The sequence below is a fragment of the Gossypium arboreum genome, chromosome 11 (assembly GCF_025698485.1).
Source record: "Gossypium arboreum isolate Shixiya-1 chromosome 11, ASM2569848v2, whole genome shotgun sequence".
Lineage (NCBI taxonomy): Eukaryota > Viridiplantae > Streptophyta > Magnoliopsida > Malvales > Malvaceae > Gossypium > Gossypium arboreum.
Window position 1 is genome coordinate 95,900,198 of NC_069080.1, and position 18,594 is coordinate 95,918,791.

At 35.7% G+C, this 18,594-nt stretch overlaps 2 protein-coding genes across 6 annotated transcripts; one reads left to right on the forward strand and one right to left on the reverse strand.

Annotated features, from left to right (window-relative positions):
* Nucleotides 1-1,201: 1,201 nt before the first annotated feature.
* LOC108470883 (uncharacterized) lies at nucleotides 1,202-5,398 on the reverse strand. 2 transcript variants are annotated; one of them, XM_017772388.2, is made up of 4 exons: nucleotides 4,938-5,398; nucleotides 2,183-2,701; nucleotides 1,758-1,897; nucleotides 1,500-1,629 (listed from the first exon to the last, which is right to left on the reverse strand). In XM_017772388.2, exons 1-3 carry the CDS (start codon nucleotides 5,187-5,189, stop codon nucleotides 1,793-1,795), a joined length of 876 nt encoding a protein of 291 aa, XP_017627877.1. In that variant the 5' UTR covers nucleotides 5,190-5,398; the 3' UTR covers nucleotides 1,500-1,629; nucleotides 1,758-1,792. The 2 variants fall into 2 exon arrangements, with proteins under 2 accessions (XP_017627876.1, XP_017627877.1); XM_017772387.2 differs by lacking the exon at nucleotides 1,758-1,897 and having other exon boundaries at nucleotides 1,202-1,629; nucleotides 4,938-5,307.
* Nucleotides 5,399-5,431: 33 nt separating this feature from the next.
* On the forward strand, nucleotides 5,432-12,438 carry LOC108470783 (probable ADP-ribosylation factor GTPase-activating protein AGD14). 4 transcript variants are annotated; one of them, XM_017772236.2, is made up of 13 exons: nucleotides 5,432-6,059; nucleotides 6,780-6,841; nucleotides 7,196-7,283; nucleotides 7,376-7,437; nucleotides 7,520-7,616; nucleotides 7,976-8,428; nucleotides 9,005-9,670; nucleotides 9,968-10,057; nucleotides 10,157-10,243; nucleotides 11,108-11,234; nucleotides 11,429-11,477; nucleotides 11,661-11,694; nucleotides 11,851-12,438. In XM_017772236.2, the coding sequence occupies exons 1-12, from the start codon at nucleotides 5,964-5,966 to the stop codon at nucleotides 11,686-11,688; spliced, it is 1,905 nt and encodes a 634-aa protein (XP_017627725.1). In that variant the 5' UTR covers nucleotides 5,432-5,963; the 3' UTR covers nucleotides 11,689-11,694; nucleotides 11,851-12,438. The 4 variants fall into 4 exon arrangements, with proteins under 4 accessions (XP_017627725.1, XP_052877716.1, XP_017627723.1 ...); XM_053021756.1 differs by lacking the exon at nucleotides 11,661-11,694 and having other exon boundaries at nucleotides 5,432-6,522; XM_017772234.2 differs by lacking the exon at nucleotides 11,661-11,694.
* Nucleotides 12,439-18,594: the final 6,156 nt, after the last annotated feature.

An 18,594-nucleotide genomic window follows, 5' to 3' on the forward strand; every position in this document is an offset into this window, starting at 1 on the left:
TGATCAAAATGCATGGTTGTATGAATTATATGTTTTCTCTTAAGTAGATATGGTAGTTAGAACATTAAAGCTCAATGACTTAATATTATAATGAACATAGGTATGAATTGGTGTCCTTTCGTATAAGTTAAACTTTGCATCTTAGACTTTTTTTTTATACATGTATCTTAGACTTTTTTTTTTAGATATGCTGAGAATGTCTCAAGACATAGATTGTTTGGTCTCGAGACAAGACATAGATTGTTTGGTCTCGAGACATGAGGTTCATTGTCTCAAGACAGGAAATATCAAAGCTAAATGTTTGAAATGAGAGAGCTAAGTCTTGAGACTTGTCTAGAGGCAAGAACCCTAATGTCTCAAGACAACCAACTTCGAAGTTAGAGGTTGAAAATAGGGTCTATCTTGAGAGATGACTTTAATGTCTCAAGACGCACTATTCAATTTTGATTATTTGAGTTAGGATTCGTATCCTGATTCCATGTTAGACCTAGTACAATCTCGAGTCATTTTGAGAGGGTCCATTTAATCTTTTGAATGTGCATTCATTGGTATATATTGATTTTAAATTACATGTCACATTATTTGATTTAATTATTAAGAAAATAAACAAAGTTAGACTAAGTTGTTTTAGCAAGGTAACGTGAGATCATGTATTCAGATTTGGTGATTGGGTTAGGTTGGGGGGTGTTATATATAATTATTTTACTATAGAATGATTCAGAAATTTCTAAATTATATAAATTGTGTTATTTTATTAAGTATTGTCAATATTAATTATGTATATATTTTAAATTCTTTATTGTCTGTGTTGATTATTTAGATCATAAAACTAGTTTGATTAAAAACACAATCTAAATCTCACAAATTAACATTATTTATATATTACAATTTTCAATTTTAAAATTTAAAATTTTAAAAAATTCAAATATCATCTAATATCTCAAATTTTCTTACTTCATAAACATAAACGGACTTCTTTCCCAAAGAAATCTACTAATTTGACTATCTTCTCTATCAACCGCTTCCTGTTTTCACTCCCTTCTTCCCTTAAAACAAACTCTCCAAATTGTTGACCAAGCAAGTTTTGACAAATAAATAAATTTGCTAAAAGTGGGCTCAGTGCATATGGATTCACTGCCTTAAACTTGGAATTCCTCCATTGGCAAGTTTGCAAGCAAGTATAAAAAAAGATACACACAAATTGTCCCAAAGGCATGCTATTTCCTCATCTCAATATAAATTTCTCCAGAAATGAAGAAAAAGTAACAATAATATATCATCACAACAATCACAAACAAAATTTGAGCCCTAATAATACAGGTAAACGTGTGTTGCTTATACAAAACTGAATCCAGGATCTCTATCTAGTCTTCAAGACGACTCTGCTTCCCGGTGGGTTTTGGTAGTTTCACTGCTTTCAGCAGTTTCACTGGTCTCCTTGCTTTCACCTACATCTGCACTTTCTGATGACTCTCCTTGTTCAGGCTTTGAAGGCCCTGGACCAGCCGATACTTTTACCATTGCCGGACGTAACAGCCTGTCTCCCAGCTTGAATCCCTTCTGAAATTCTTGTAGAATGATACCTTCTTCAAATTCAGTGGAATCCTCCTGCATGATCGCTTCATGCAGCTTTACAAGAGAGACAAAAAACAACTTGTAAGAAAATTATTAAATGACCTAAGGAGGTTACATGTAAGCTTTCATGCCTCGATTAAAATCTAATATTCATAACAAAATATCATTACTCATAAACTCACCGAGTCAGCTCGAATCAATCAAGACTTGGTTTGCACTAAAAGCGTATCCAGGTCTTCACAAAACCTGAACAAACTCGTCTAAATATTCGAGAAAGCTCATCAAGTACTTGACTGAATAACGAGCCAACTCGGTACTTCACCTGCATTAAGCCAATAATCATTATGCCAAATAACAAACCAAAATGAAACCAGTCATCTAATATTCAAATGTACTGTCCATCATTCGAAAATTAACTAGAAAATGTTAATTGTATTCTCTTCAATGATTATTTCATATTCAGCCTTTGAAGCGCAATTTGTTCATGAACTGCCTCCACAACTCATTGATAACGAGAACAAGAGCAAGGTAAGAGAAAATTTGAATGAGGCTTATTTATCAAATCCATGAAAGGTGGGACAGCAAAGAGTAATAAGTACTAACTCACCATTGGATCAAAAGGATTTCCCACTGTGTCCACAGGTTCAACGCCCAGAGAACCCAAAATCTCCATAAACTGCTTGTATATGCTTTGATAGCTGTTATTGATCTTCTCTTCTCCCTCTGTCTTGACCTTAATTTGGGCTTTAGCTCGCTCAAAATTATCCAAAACAGGCAACAAATTTTCCAAAACCTCTCCTTGGGCATTTGCTACCAAAGAAAGGCGTTCTCTCTCTGTCCTCTTGCGAAAGTTGTCAAAGTCCGCACCAATCCTAAGAACTCGATCCTTCTCTGTTGACAATTCTTCTGACAAAGAAGCCATTTTCTTTTCAAGATCAACTTTCTCATCTTCAATGGACTTTAACAATGCTTCTATATCAGCAACTTTTGACTCATCATTACTTGCCAAAGCTTCTTTGTATGATTGGAGCAATGATGAAATGGCTGAAGAAGATGTTTCTTCAACATCACTGCTCTCATCTGCAGCAGTATCGTCTACAGCAGCAACATCAACATCTGAAGAGTCCTGTTACATATATATCCATCAGGATGAAAAATGCAGCCACATATGTCTGTGACAATACAATAAAATAGATCTATGTAAAGAAAAATATTGCAAAAGAATAGAAAAAGATGGAAAAATCTCTCAATCTTTGAACCTTGTGCCAGGCACCCCACGACCTTAAAAGAACCCGATCAATCAACCTTAGAGAATCATGTTATATGACAATGATCGGGAAATATTAAAGTCAAATACTCGACCTGATATTACTTTCCTTTCGTGTCAGAATAAGGTGCATTTGTGAAAAAGTTGGGATATCAACCTTCTAGCAAGTTAGGATGTGCTGTATATTTTAACACTGAAATAAAATTTCATCAACAATAAGAAAAGAAGAATAATAAAAGTGTTAAGCACTCAACTTTTTAAAAACCAGAAATATATATGTATCGTTGAGTAGAAAAGAAGGTGCAAGCCACTCGATTCAAGGATCAATATAGTAAAATGAGTTAGGCTAAAAAGAGATCATGGAATAGAAATATCTAGAAAGGAGTAGCAGCAAAAACTCCTATGACAGGTTATAGTAGTCGCCTATTTGAGTAACACTCTTCCATCATTCGAGGATTCTACAGAAGCTTGTGATCGGACATCTATTTATCTGGCATATTGAACATTTTGGCAGCCTAAAACATACCAGGTGATACAAATAATACGATCTTAAAGTTGTTTACTGGCTTAATATACAGTTACAGTTATAAAAGAAAAGAGGTTAAAGCCAACAATTTTATTCAGCAGAATTGCAATTTGCAAACTTACATAATGATAAAAGGACGTGTTGTAATTGATAAACAAGAAATGGAAAATTATATTCTGTTAATAAGGTTTTAGCATTTACATCCCACTTTTTCTGTATCTTCCAATGGATCACCTACAACAGCAATAAGTTACAAAGGGGTGGCGTTGGTTCTCATTTAATGAAAAGTATTCCAACTGACTACACCTCAATTATATTCTGTTTGTGTGGAAGAAAAGAAGTTAAAGACTAAGGCTTTATGAGACAAAGTATTTAGACTCTCTACCAGACAAGTAAATACAAAGTCCAGGAAAAGAAAGAAAACCCGAAGGATAGAAGATCAATTAACACTTCCTAACATAGAAACCTATAGTTGCAAGACATAAAGATATTGTAACAGCAAAGTAATATGGTTACAAGGGGGACAGAATAAACAGCTTATCATCAAAGCGTTCAAAGTAATAAGTGTTTTCTAAAGATATGCATAGGCAACATAGGAATAGGAAATTAATATATCAAAGTTCAGTTGTGACATTATGGCACAAACAACTGAAGATAGGTTACATTCATCTCCAGAAAGGAGCCAACCACCAAATTTGGCTATAAATTTCTATCACACCACGTTTCACTTTCAAGATGAATAGCATTGAACCAAGTATAAAGTTGGCCACTGTAAATTCAGGATATAACATGCCTAGAAGCCTAGAAACTACACAATAATTGTTACAAAGACCAATGCACTTAAAACTCAAGTCCTGATTCCCTTCAACCAAATCTTCATCAGTTTCAGCTTGACCTCACCCCCATGGCCTAAAAGAGAACAATCTCCTAGTTCATTGCTAGGTTTCACTGATTCCTTTCAATCCACACAAATTGCTCATTTGCTCCTTCATGTGAATTTTAAAATAATTTGATTGGATTCCATTAAAAATCCCTCTAAACACTCCTAAATCCTAATCATAGAAAAGCTATGATAGCCAAGAAATATCAAAAAGCTTCCGTGCATTAAACTATTTAGTAAATGGTAATCGGAAAATGCTAAAGTGAACGACATTAGCCAATACCGTGTCGAGTAGCCACAAAAAGAAAAAAAAATGTTGATTGCCCCAACATTCGATAAACTATGTCTTATATCTATTTGAACATGGTGTGGGACAATAAACGTAGGACAACTTAACAATGCTCATGATAACTACTAAATGTAGGAAAAGTGGCTGTCTATAGTTGGTGAAGCATATCCAATCGATAAAGCTACAAAGAACTGAAGATTTTCGATAAGAAAATTCCTCGATACAGCTAAATTATATACATTAGCAAGTTACCATCTTTTTGCTCATTTCTAGCAAGCTTCAACGTTAAGTTCAAATATCCATACATGATATTATCAATTTTTCAAGAAATATAACATAAACGTATAAACTAGGCCAAGAAATTCACACCCAGAAAAAAATGGGAGCCATTGTAAGTTACCTCAATTTGGGGTTCTTGAACTTGTTGTTGGGTATGAATAGTGTCAGTTTCACCTCCAGTGGAAGCAAAAGGAACCAAGTTGAGGAAGCGAAGAGAGGGAGTGAAGCTGAAGCGGAGGGGACGGCTTGAAGGAGGAAGTCTTTGTTTGAAGCAGACATGGAAGGGCTTCGAAGAGTTTAAAGAAAAGGTTGTAGCAGGTGGAGTTAGAGGAGGAGGGGACTTAAACGGCAGCGTCTTAATGAGAGTAGCCATGGGAGAAGAAACTATCTTGAGAATGCGAAGAGGTACAAAGAGAGAGGGAGATGTAGGAAGAGGGCAGAATAGGGTGGGTGACAGACAGACAGATAAAAGAGAAAAGCTGAGGTTTTATTTCGGCCGTTGGATGATTGTTTGTTAAGCCGATCCTAGCGACCGTTGCTTAATTGATTGATAATAACTATATTAAAAAAGTTATTCAAAATTATATTTAAATACATAAATAAATCTTCACCACATCCTCTGACTAAATTTTTTGAAATATATTTCCAATATAAAATTTCTTCTTCCACCTGTATCTGGTGGAAGGAGCAATATATCCATTCCATCCAATATGTGTTATAAAATTATTTAAATTTAAAATTTTCATATTTTTAATAATATTTTTGATTAAAAAAAAAATGAAAGGCACGGAGCGTTCTTGTCCCAATCACAGACAACTGAGTATAAAACAATCAACATTTCCTTTTTCTTTTGGAAAAACAATAAAAATTCCCCCAAAAATCAAACCTCTAAAATTTCCAGTTTCCCCCGATGCATGCTGCAAAATAAAGTATCGGGGATGCTGCATATTTTATGTTCAGCCGTATATCTCTTAGAAGAGCAAGGGGAATAGTCACTGTTACCGGTGATATCGGTGATGGTTACCTTGGTTTCGACCAAAAAAATATTCATGCTGGGTTTTTATTATTGTTTTTTTGAAGCTTTTTAGGGTTTGTTTGAGGTTTTTTTTTTAAATTTTGGAAGATCATTATTTTCTTATATTGAGAAATGGGAAGTAGAAAAGAAGAAGAAAGAAACGAAAAGATAATAAGAGGTCTCATGAAGCTGCCTCCTAATCGTCGTTGCATTAACTGTAACGGCGTGGTAATTTTTTTCAAGCTTTTCTTTTAAATTTTATTTTATGAGGTGGTGAGGTGGGGTCGGGGGGAGGTTTCATAGTTAAGGTGTGCTAGGGATGCTGGCAAAGCCTGGGAAAAATGAAAAAAAGAGATGGGTTCTGAAATTTGTTCTTTTTTGTTACTTAAAGTCTCTTGGAAGAGTTAGTTTTTAGTTGATGAGTTAAGCAGAATGGATAGAGATTTCTGGTTATGTAAATGGTTTTAGAAATGTGTTTTTTTTTTTTTGGGGGGGGGGTTAATTTTGTAAGAAATGACTTTAGCTGATTGTTGTGAGTCAAGTTCTGTTTGGAGTCTGGGAAAGTGTAAAAAAAAAAAGGAAAAAAAGAAAAAAAACGAAGGTGGATTTGAGGTTATAGAAAATGTTTCTTAAAATGAGTTTCTCGAATTTCATGAATACAACGCAACTATTAGTAATGAATGTCAAGATGGTAAATAAGATGTTTTAAAAAGAGTGTTGAAATTTGCTTTTTCGTTTCATTTTATAATTAACTTAGACTAACAGATTTCAACTTCCAAGTTTTTACCCTTTTTTTCCTGCTCAAATCAGGCTAACCCGGTTCTTCAGGATTACTTGAATGGATTAAATTAACTTTATTCGAGCATCCAGTGTTGAACTTTTTTTATTTTTTTTCCATTTTAATGTCCTCCATTTATCTGATATTAATTTTTGGTTCTATCATTTCAGGGTCCTCAGTATGTTTGCACAAACTTTTGGACTTTCGTTTGCATGGCTTGCAGTGGGATCCAGTGAGTATTTTCTTTTAGTTTCTCAAGCATCCACAATTTTCCCATATAAATAATAGTCACTTTTGTGAAGCTTTACGTATTTGGTAGTATGTAACTTTATCAGTTGTATACATCAATAAATTATGATTTTTGCAATTTAAACGTTTTTGTAACTTTTGTCGTTTCTCATTTTTATGATGTTAAGCTCCTTAACTTAAAGATTTATCTCATCATTTGTTCAAATTTGGTTGATGGTTGCATCTTTGTCTTTATCCTTAACTCCAACAGAATCATGCTAAGTAAAGTCTTTCGAATCTTTATCCTTTTTTGCCCCATCTTTGTGGTAATTTGTGTTTATGTTAAATTGTATTGCAGTCGTGAGTTTACTCATCGTGTAAAGTCTGTATCAATGTCAAAGTTCATTTCACAAGAAGTTGAAGCTCTTCAGAGTGGTGGTAATCAGGTTTGAACTAGTGTTTCATTTGTTGTTATCCATGGAAAAGTGGGATGCTTACTGTGATGGTTATAAGATGGTCTTCATTTTACAATTTTCAGCATGCAAGAGATATATATCTCAAAGATTGGGATATGCAGAAGCACAGGTTACCAGACAGCAGGTCAGAACATATTGTATATCACTTTCATCCTAGCATGATCTTAAGGACTTTGGGTTTTCTAATAACTTTTTTCCTACTGCAGCAATCCTAATAAAATCAGAGAGTTCATAAAGAATGTCTATGTGGACAGAAAATATGCGGGAGGAAAAACATCTGACAAGCCTCGAAGAGATATGCAGGTGTTTCTTCCTAGCTAGTATATCATCCAGTGGTTGTGAGTTTTCAAATTAAAAGTTTTGCTGCTCGGCTATGTTTCCTAAAACCCTGTTTCATAATTAAAAAAATGAAGAGAATCTGGTTTTAGTTGTGGATGGTGTGGTCCGAAGTTGAACTTTTGCTTTATCTGTTTTTCTTAGAGAAAATTGGAATACTATTTTTGTTTAAGAGCCACTGCTCATATTGGTGCTTACTAAACAAACAGACTGGCCAATTTTTAGATATGGGTGTTCTATGTTTATTTCACAGTTTTATTTGAGTTCAATTCACAAAATCCCAGAACAGTAGTTTAAAATATAGTCGTCTTAAATGAATTTGGCAGAGCCTTGGAAATCAGGAAGATAATAGAAGGCGCCCAAGTTCTTATCATTCTTATTCTGAAAGTCCACCTTATGACTATCAATATGAAGATCGGCGTTATGGAAAACAAGTTGCTGCCACGCTTTCTAGGAAGCCTGGTTCAGATAGAGGCTTCTATGTGAGGAAAGCTTCTAGTTTTATATATAGTCCTGGCCACTCAAGTGATCACAGTTTTGAGGACAGGTTTGCAAATGAGGGTTCTGCTCCTAGAGTGTCAGACTACTCTGTATCCAGTGGAGGTGATACTTTCAAATCTGGTACAGGGTCACCAAACTTTCAGAAGGAAGTTGTATTTGGCAGCCCAAATTCTCAACCTCAAACAGATATCTTAAGTGAAGATGCACGACATCAAACAAGTAATTTATTTGTGGACCCAAATTCTAAGAAAGATGCTGCAGGGATTTCGCATCCACAGGTCAGGTATCTCAGACTTTTGATTCTTTTCAAGTCATTTTCCACGTCTGGAAATATACAGTTCTTTAGGAGCTTTGTTACCATAAACACTGTGTGGGCTACTTTGCATTCTTATTAACATCAAGAAGAAAGATCAAATCTACATGATAAATCCTGTAGCCTATACCATTTTCAAAAATATTCCAGCAGAACTTACTGTTCTTTTGATCTATTTATTCAAAGTTTCAGGCATGTATATTATGGTTTTTGTATCAGTTGCTTCATGTGCATACTCAGTGAATTTGCAAAGACCTATAAATATATGCACATTTGGGAGATCCTATTGGCTTTCTAGTGAGTGCTAATGTTGCTCTGCTAACTTTATGACGGTTGGAATGGAATCTAGCTAAGGTGTTTAATGTGTTCCTTTATTGAACGTATGTTAATACAAGTTGGAATGATCATAGTGATACTAAATGTGTGAGATGCAAATTAGTCAAGCAAATGCACCTTTCTCTTTGTATGCTTTAGAACCTTAATTTTGTGTTCTGTTTATCATCTCATTTGTAACTGACACCAGAATTTTTGCTTTACGTAGAGAACTAAATCCTTGGGAAGTTTTGGGTCAATTGATAAAAATTCCATGTCTGTCAAGTACTGTAACTCAGACATTGGACTGGATGTTTTCTCTGAGCCAGAACAAAATGTTGGTTCCCATCATAATAAAGCATCTAGTTTTTCCCAATCATCTGTTCCTGTGAATTATGGTGGCCTGGATCTCTTTAATGCATGCAACCCTTCTGCCTCTCCACCTATATATTCGTTTCAGTTACCTGCAACCTCACCAGTTTCATCCGAGAATGTATTTCAACATGCGGCTTCTTTGATGCAACATGGGAATTCATATCAACCTTCACCATCTATTCAATCTGTAGACCTATTTGCTGAGATTTCTGAGCAGCCCCCAGCTGCAAATTTTGGCGGAAAATTGCCAGAGTCACCTGTACCTAAAAATGAAGAATGGCAAATGTTTTATATTCCTCAGCATGCAGCGTCTGGTCCAGTAACCAAAAATCTTTCACCTGCTGTAATGCCCAGTCATGGAGATTTGTCCATGAAGTTTGACCAATTGCAATCACTAAACACAGCCATGCAGTGTCCGCAATTTGAAAATTCTAGTGCTCTTTCTTCTTCAGTAAAGTCTAGTCAATGGCAAGAGGGGTTGCATGATGGTCGATCCTCCACTGCTGCAAACTGCACTCAGGTAAGCCTATTGCAGTCTTGTGAAGAACAAGAAACAAATTATGCTGTCCGACACAACTTGTCCTATATTTCTCCAGTCAAATGTATGGATAAGTGATCCATGATCTTTAGCAGTCATGGAATGCTTTTAATGGTTCTTCTGAATCACTTTCTCTGGAACCACTAGTAGCATACAATCATTCGGCCACCACTGATCTACATTTGGGTGTAGGAGTTTCAGAGGTTTGCTACTTCTATTTATAATGATGCCAAATTTTTTCTTTTCTTCAATTTATGTTTAAAATATATGCTCCTGCAGAGCCTTCATAATGATGGCTTCCAAACAGCTAATCTACTATATGGGGATGGCATAGCACCACCATATGTGCCAATGGTGAATCCACCTTTGGTTTGTTCTTTTGACTTAATAGTTCTTATCATTCTTTTGTGGATTAAAACTGAGTGCTTCTTTAATCTCTTTAGGTTTTTAACATCCTCAATTTTTCAGGGAGAGAACCAGTTGCATGCTGCTGGTCGCAAATCAACCAACCCATTTGATCTTCCTTATGATTCTGAACTGGAACGAAGTGATATGGTATATCATGCATGTTGATCCTTGAATATCTTTATATGTATTTGTTTCAGTAGAATCGATTGATGTTCACATGAGGTTAAAATGTTTCTCTGTTTTATCCTTGCTAATGCCCTGTTCTATTGACTGGGATTGTACAGTTTGCTTACAATTTCTTTTAAAGGGAATATTTCCTGTTATTTGTTCTGTATTATTAGCATGCTTATGTTCACTTTGTATTTTGGTTGGTCTTGCTGAGAACTTGCCCTTTTTTGAGGCCTAAGGTTTAAGTTTTGTAGAGAATGGGAGGTTACACTATCTATGTGCCTCCCTTTTAAGGATTATTAGAGACAGAGAGGAGAATGGACACATTCATTGTGTGTTCTCTCATGGTTAAAAGAGAAGATGTACATCAACGTAGTTGTTTTGATGAATTTGCTTTAATGTTGCTTCTCATGGTTTGCCTAAATATTAATATTATCTAAATATGTGTGAGGTTTAAACCCAAATGTGATTTAAGTTTCCATGTTGTAACTAAAGGGTGACAATTGAAAATTTCATATCAATTATCTCGTTAGGCTGTTCCTTCAATTTAATCATTTCTGAGCATCTGGAGCATTTTCTAAACAAACTGGCTGTTGTTTTAGTTATTTCACCTACCTATTCTGTAAGTTTCTGGATTCTAGTGGACATGAATAATGCTTTTAGTAGATGGAAATGCCAATCTTTAGCGTGCTTGCAATCACCTTCTTGTGATGGAGGAGATCAATAATGTCTTACCTTTCTAGTCCATGCTTTCCATTAATTTGGAGAATATTACTTGTGGGAAGGGCAGACAATATTTAAATTATTCTAACAAAGTTCTTCCTGTTTTATGGCATATTCCAGTTTTTGGATATGAGTTCATTGCAAACTACACTTCCTAATGGTCAGTTGTCATCTACCTTTCTCGGTGGTGTGTCGCAACCATGGTTTCCTCAGAATCCAGCGACCCCATATATCCCAGGAACAGAAGGTAGTCGTTTTTTCCATTAGTTAGCAGTAGTTATTAAGTTCACGTTGGCTAACTGATCTTATTGGATATGCGCTAAGGAAAAAGAACAAGGAAAAACAGAGCAACTGATCTTTGGAAAAGCTTCCTGGAAACAGACCATGAGGTTTTCCTAAAGTAGATTCTTGATGTTTTATTTTTTTTGTTCATTTCTACAGGTGGCTTAGCAGTATTCATGTCTGGTCAAGCACCAAGTTCTCAATTATCGTAAGTTATTTTATTATGTTATAATCAATTTTATAATTCATTATTGTGTTTCCCCAATGTACTTCATTATATATTATATATTCTCCATTTTCCAAGAATTATGATGTTTTGGCTTGTTGTTTTAAAGTTTGAAGTTCTTAATCTTTGCTTGTGGAATGATGTTTTACTTTGTGTCGAAAAAAGACCATATCAGCAACCTCATATTTATTGAAAAGAGGTAATCAAGAATCTGCCTGGAATTTTTTAATCTTAAGTTAGCCTGCTAGAGAAGAAATATGTTGCATGACATTTATGCCAATTACAATTTTCTCAAGTAAACATGTTTGATTATATTATGCTTATGGAAGTTAAAAGGGGATTCCTACTTTGGCAGGAATGTCTCAACCCAAGGGCCCTTTTCTTCCATCGGAGGAAATCCTTTTGCATTGTATTCTACAGGCAAAGGTTGCATTTTTTAGTTCTTTTGCAGTTGGTGATAGTTTCTTGGTGCCAAAAATATAAGCCAATGTCTCGGTGGATTAGAATTAAATCTACTGAGAAGTCAGACTGTTTTTTCTTTGCAAATAAGAATACGTTGCCTTGGACCGAAAAATTCCTTTTAGTGTTATATCTACTCTTGTTTATACATTATGAGTTATGTTAGAGGCAGTGGTGCAGCAAGGGGAATGACAGGGGAAATAGGTTTATAAGGTTCTTGGGGGTAGATATGATTTGATTGTATTAAACTTGTGCTGGTCCATAGGCTTTCTAAGCGATTCTTGTTTGTATATATATATATATATATATATATATATATATATATATATTTTATTGTTTTACATTGTTGCAAATTTGGGGAGATGCGTATAATGTTGAACTATTTTTCTCTGGATCCTTATATATTTTGCCTTACATTAATTTCTTTTTCGTTTTGTGTATTGGACTCTGGAAAGAATTTAAGTAATGTAATTTGTCCTTGAAATCTTAAGCCTTTCAATGTCTTGCATTGTGTTTGCTGTTTTTGCTGTTGTTTTGAGCAAAGCATGGCTAACATGGGTGTATATGCTGCTTGTGTTTCAGTACAAATTATTATGGTTGATAGGTTGCGAAGGTGGTTGAAAATGAAAAGAAAATAAATTTTAGGGGTTCTTGATAGAAAAGAAAAAGATAAGAGAAATGAAATTATAAAATATTACTTCTATTTAACCCATAAAGAAAAGATGAAGGAAAACTAATCAGTTAAGAGAAGGGAAAGGAAAATGAAAGTGGTGTGGGTTGTTTTCCTCGGGCAGCAACCGAAGAGAAGAATCCATGCCCTTGGTCGCTTTTAATATCAATTGTATCTAGCAAATGCTGCAAATTTTGATGGTGTGTCGCGTAATGTAATGCATCCATTGAGAGGGACAAATGGCATCCAAACCAAATTGAAATTGTAGTGGCAAAAGTTACTCTTTGAACAAATGTTCACCTATTTGGTTTGAATATGTAACGGGTTGCGGATTAAAGTTTGTGATCATTGCATACAAAACATCTTATAGAAGTCAACTTATGAAATGGTTCTCATTTGATTTAGGGGTGTTTAAATTTCGATTAAAATTGAACTAATTTACCTAATTGATCTAATTTGGTTAATCGATCAGTTAACTGATCTAGTTTGGTCGAAGGTCAATTAAAAATTTTTTGGAATTTAGGTGAACGGTTAATTTAGTTCGAAATTGAGTAAATAATCAAATTAATTGAACTTAATAAATAAAATTATATATTATATGCAATAGGCTATTACTAATTGATTAAATTGGTTAATTCAGTCAAATGAATTATCAATTTATTTATTTATATGTTTTATACTTGTTTTAATAAAATATATATATAAATTTCAGTTAATTGGGTTAATTGACCTACTTAACCAAAATATTTTGGTTCGGTTAACGATTAAAGAATTAAAAGTTCGATTAATTCAATTAATACTAATTCAGTTCGGTTAACCATTTGAACACCCTTAATTTGACCCATATGAATTGTCTTGATTTGTGGAACTCATGGAGAAGTCTATCTACTTGAAGGCTTGGTGATCCAGTGAAGCACTCTAGTAAAATTAGAGTTACTAAGGTAATTAATGTAAATGTTAAGGGATAAAAATGCATAGAGTTTAAATCCCTTAGGACTCTCATTTGATAGATAGGCACAAATCTCAACAGTCAATATAACTCAATCTGTACTGTTGGTTTTAGAGGAGTTAACTATAAATAGAGGTCTTTCCCTTTAATTGTATTCACTCAGCTGTAAACCTTCAAAGTAACAGAATATTTTTTAGAGCATTTACTTAAACACTTGGTGTGCACTCTCTTTTTGTGGTTTTCTTTGTCAATTTGTAGCTTTTTCCTTTTGCAGAGTTTGCTTTCGCTTTGCTTCAGTGCCTTAAAGAATTTCTGCAAGAATTCTTAATTTTCAAGAGTAAGGCTAACTTAGGCATATTTGAACCTAGACAATCGAATAAGGCCACGTAATTTGCCAGACGAAAGTTCTAGTCCTGTGATAGTTAGTATAAGAGCCTCTGTTCGAAGGTGTCGATTTAGATGACGAAAGGAGGAAACGAACAAAATGTCCTGATGGAGACCAATGGGAGGTTCAAGAAAAAAGAGCAAATCGAGGGATATTGTGTCGGCTTTGGAAGGTCGGGTGACCAAGATCGAAGAATCCATAGGTGGTATGAAGGAAACACTCGAGGTAATTGAGGGACACACAGATAAGTTAAACTAGATGAGAGAGTAGCTCAGGGACTTTGTGATGGATACTATTAGTTCCAATTGAGGTGCACTGAAAGAGACCCTTAATGCCACTATGGAGGAACAGACTTGCATCGCCTCAAAACCCGACTAGGATGGATCGACCTGAATTTGGAATGTCATAGTAGCCACTGACGTGACTCTCCTTACCAATCACCAATCACACCACAAACCAACCATCACACCAATCAAAAACATGTTTTAACAAGTAATTTTAAATTACAAAGCCTAAAACATGTTTCACACATTACCATACAACATGAATAGGGGTAAAATTGTCAGTTAGCACACTACAAGCGAAAAACTTGTAATTGTGACAGCCCAAAATTGACCCTAGTCGGAATGTGGTTTCGGGACCACAAAACCGAGGCATAAAAATAATTAAAAATTTATTTTGATGCCTATAATATGTGTGTGCTCATGTATGACATTTTATGATGATTGATTTAGTGTTATAAAGGTGAATTCCACTAGAAAGGACTTAGTAGTGAACTTTGAAAGTACGATAGGGAAATGTGTGATGACTAATTAAAGCATGCATGCAAAATAATGGACTTGCATGTCAAATTCCCTTTACAAGTGATGGCGGCCATGACAAAGAGATATGGGCTAAGCATGTCATGAAACATGTTTTGTTGGGCATTAGGGAGAAATAATAAACAAATAAGCATGGGTAAGAAAAGAATGAAAAAAAAATGTGTGAGAGAGTAGCATTCCCCCCATTGCCGTGCAACCAAGAAGAGAAACAAAAAAATTGTTCATCCTTGTTCTCTCCTTTTGGCCAAAAATACTAAGAGGAAGAAGGGATTTTGCTTCATTTCCTTTGTTTAGAAGAGATCTAGAAGGTGATTTGGCTAAATTTGCATCAAGAGTAAGGTATGTATGAGGTTGTGTTGGGAGTTTCATGCATGTTTTGGTTGCTAATTTGATGTGCATGTTAGCCATGGCTCAAATCTTTGTTATGCCATGGAAATGGCATTTGGCCAAAGTTGTTATGGTGATAAAGCCATTGCATGCTAAGTGTGAAACTTGATGATGATGCATGCAATGATGGATTGTCTACTCATGAGTAAGATTTTGAGCTTTCTTTTGTTTTATCATGATTGAAGTTGAAAAGAAGCATGATTGTCATATTCGCCATGATGCATTCTTGAGCATGATTCATGCTTCTTGCATGTTAGTTAAAATTTGTGTTTTGGATGGCTATGGACACCTTGAAATTGGCCATGCTCATATATGCATATATATGATTGCACATTATGTTTTGGTTATGAACTAAGTGATGAATATATTGGTTTAAAGAAGAAGATGTGGAAGAATGCTTGTGAAATTGCAAGCACAATTGACCTAGCACACATGTACGTGCTTGATGCTATATTATAAGTTTTGGGCCACAATGTGCAAAGCATTAAGTAGTAAATTGCATGCTGTTTTGTGAGGTATTAAGTGCAAAATTGACCTCAACATGTACATGAATATTCGGCCTTGGGTAGCCTATTGAAGGCCTTAGCATTTCCTTGATGCTCGAATAAATTGTATTGAATTGCTTGATGTAGTATAAAATGTGCATGACCATTGTGTATTCAAGCTAAAGGGTGGCCATATGACCATTTAAACTCCTTGTCATATTCGCCAAAAGCTAGCACAATGAGGTTTTAATAAATTGAATTTGTTTGAATTAGCTCAAGAGCTTAGAAGACACAATTGGACAAGGGGAAGGAAAAGGTGATCGAATAGCCGAAAAAGCCGTTCGACAACATCCGAGGTAAGTCCTCAAGAAGTGACCGTACTTGAATTGTGTGAAATAAAGTATGGATGTGTATTGATTATTGATTGTGTATGCATGAGTATTTGAATTCTACCCGGCTAAGTCCCGGAAGGCGAATATGCTTGTGACTATAATTGCGTTTGAGCCTTAGTAACTAAAATGAATTATGTATGTCCAATGATAATTGATGTATGTGTTCATGGGAAATTGAATGATATCCGGCTAAATCCGAAGACAATTATGCTGGAAATTATATCCGGTTAAGACCGAAGGCAATTGCGCTTAGTGGCTACATCCGGCTAAGACCAAGGCATTCGTGCGAGACATTTTATCCGGGCTAAGACCAAGGCATTTGTGCACGTGATTATATCCGGTTATATTCGAAGAATCTTGGGCTGGAGGTGAGTGTTGGTTGCTGTAATGAATTCAATTAGCACACTCGAAAAGCCCAAAGGATAAGGTACGTTATATGTGCATTGGAAAGTCGACATGTTTGAGCAACATTCGCTCAATCGACTAATGAATTTCAGTTATTGAATTGATTGATACTTTGTGAAATTATATAATGATGAAGTGTGAAGTAGGAATGTGTACAAATGAAATGATGCATTTGGCTATGTGAATGTATTGCTGTAATTAGAGTTGATTATATTCCTTGAGACTTACTAAGCATAAAAATGCTTACCCGTTGCTTTGGCTCTCGGTTTTCTAGATTTCGCTCGAGGCAATCGGATTTGGGATCGTTGAAGTCGAAGTCATCCACACTATCAAGCCTCCATTTTGGTATAAATTTTTGGTTGAACTTGAGATGGCATGTATAGGACTACCCCTTGTTTGTTAAATATGTTGTAATGTAAGTATGTACGGTCATGCGAAAATGGCTCGAAAAGGAAGCATGAACTTAGACTAATTGTGGGTCGTATGTATATATTTGGTGTCATGATGTGGCTATGGCTTGGAAATGGGAATGTTGGTCATATGATCAGCCATTGGCATGGTTAAAATGATCATATATGAACCTATGTATGGCAAGACTAGTTGAATCATGGAGACTACCAAATAGGTAAGTCCTACCTTAAAACAGATGCTGCCAGCTGCAGTGGCGTGAATGTGAAAAATCACCAAAATTCATAGGAATGGAATTAAATAGTGAATAAGCTATTTAAATGAACCTTGATGAGTCTATTTTCATATGGAAGAAACGAAATGGTCATAGGAGTTACAGGTTAAGAGATATTAAAGCTATTGTGAGACAGGGCCAGAATGGTTTCTGGGTTCCCTGTCGCAACTTTAAAAATTCACTATAAATTATCCAAAAATAATTAGGAGACATACCTTATATGTACAGATTCCATTTTGAGTCTAGTTTCATTAGAAACAAACGACACCAGCATTAAAGCCCTGTACAGAGAGATATTCAAGTTATACCGCGCGAAGGTCAGAGCAGTCGATCCCTGTAACATGGGTAACTTTAACTAATAAACTGTACCAATTGGCCCGACCAAAAATCCTAGAAATAAAACCATGGATGGATATATGAGTCTAAATTCAGGGAAAATTTACGAAACAAGTTTCTGAGTTTTGAAACTCGAGATATGATTTTTAAGGCGACAGTGACGCAGTTTTCCAGCCTGACTGGAAATGTCAAATTGGTGGGCAAAAACATGTGAACTTGGCTTGTTAACCCCTCGGGTCCGACACCGGCGATGGTCTCGGGTTTGGGGTGTTACAATTTTATTGGTATCAGAGCCACGGTTTAGTCGATTCTAGGATTACCGTGATGTGTTTGGGGTCTAGCTATACATGCCATTAAATGATGAATCGATAGTGTGATGATTCTGACAATTCGACTTTGTGTTTGTTGTAGCAATGGATCCCGATCCCAACCGAGCGATAGCTGATGATGTGGAGAGTGTGGCGCCTGCCCCCGCGCAAGGGACAGCGCCGGCGGACTCTCAACCTATGGCCAGCAATCCTAATGACGAGGCTAGGCAAGCCTTTTATAGTGTGATGAACGAATGGTTTAATCAATACATTCGAACCAACACTACTGTTCCACAACCTCCATTCCCGACAAATGCAACCCCGCACCTACAATACCTCCGGTGGATGACCAAATAAGGTCAAGTAAGCCCCAATCGATAGGATTCAAAACATGGGGCCACTGAATTTAAGGCTACGGATGATGATGATGCCTAAGCGCTGAATTTTGGTTAGATAACACTATCCGGTGTTTGATGAGCTATCCTGTAAACCCGATGAGTGCTTAAAGTGTACCATCTCCTTGCTACGCGAGTCCGCCTACTATTGGTGGAGTACTCGACTTCGTGGTGCCTAGAGAGCAAGTGACTTGGGAATTCTTTCAAACCGAGTTCAAAAAAGTATATCGATCGAGATTCATCGACCAAAAGCGGAGGAATTTCTTGATCTTAAGCAAGGTTCTATGTCCGTTATCGACTACTGAACGAAAGTTTGTGAGGCTTAGCCGACGCTGAGAATGCATTTCGTCCGAAGCTATTATGTGTAAACGCTTGAGGATGGGCTGAATGATGATATAAGGATGTTTGTTGGCATTCTCGAGATA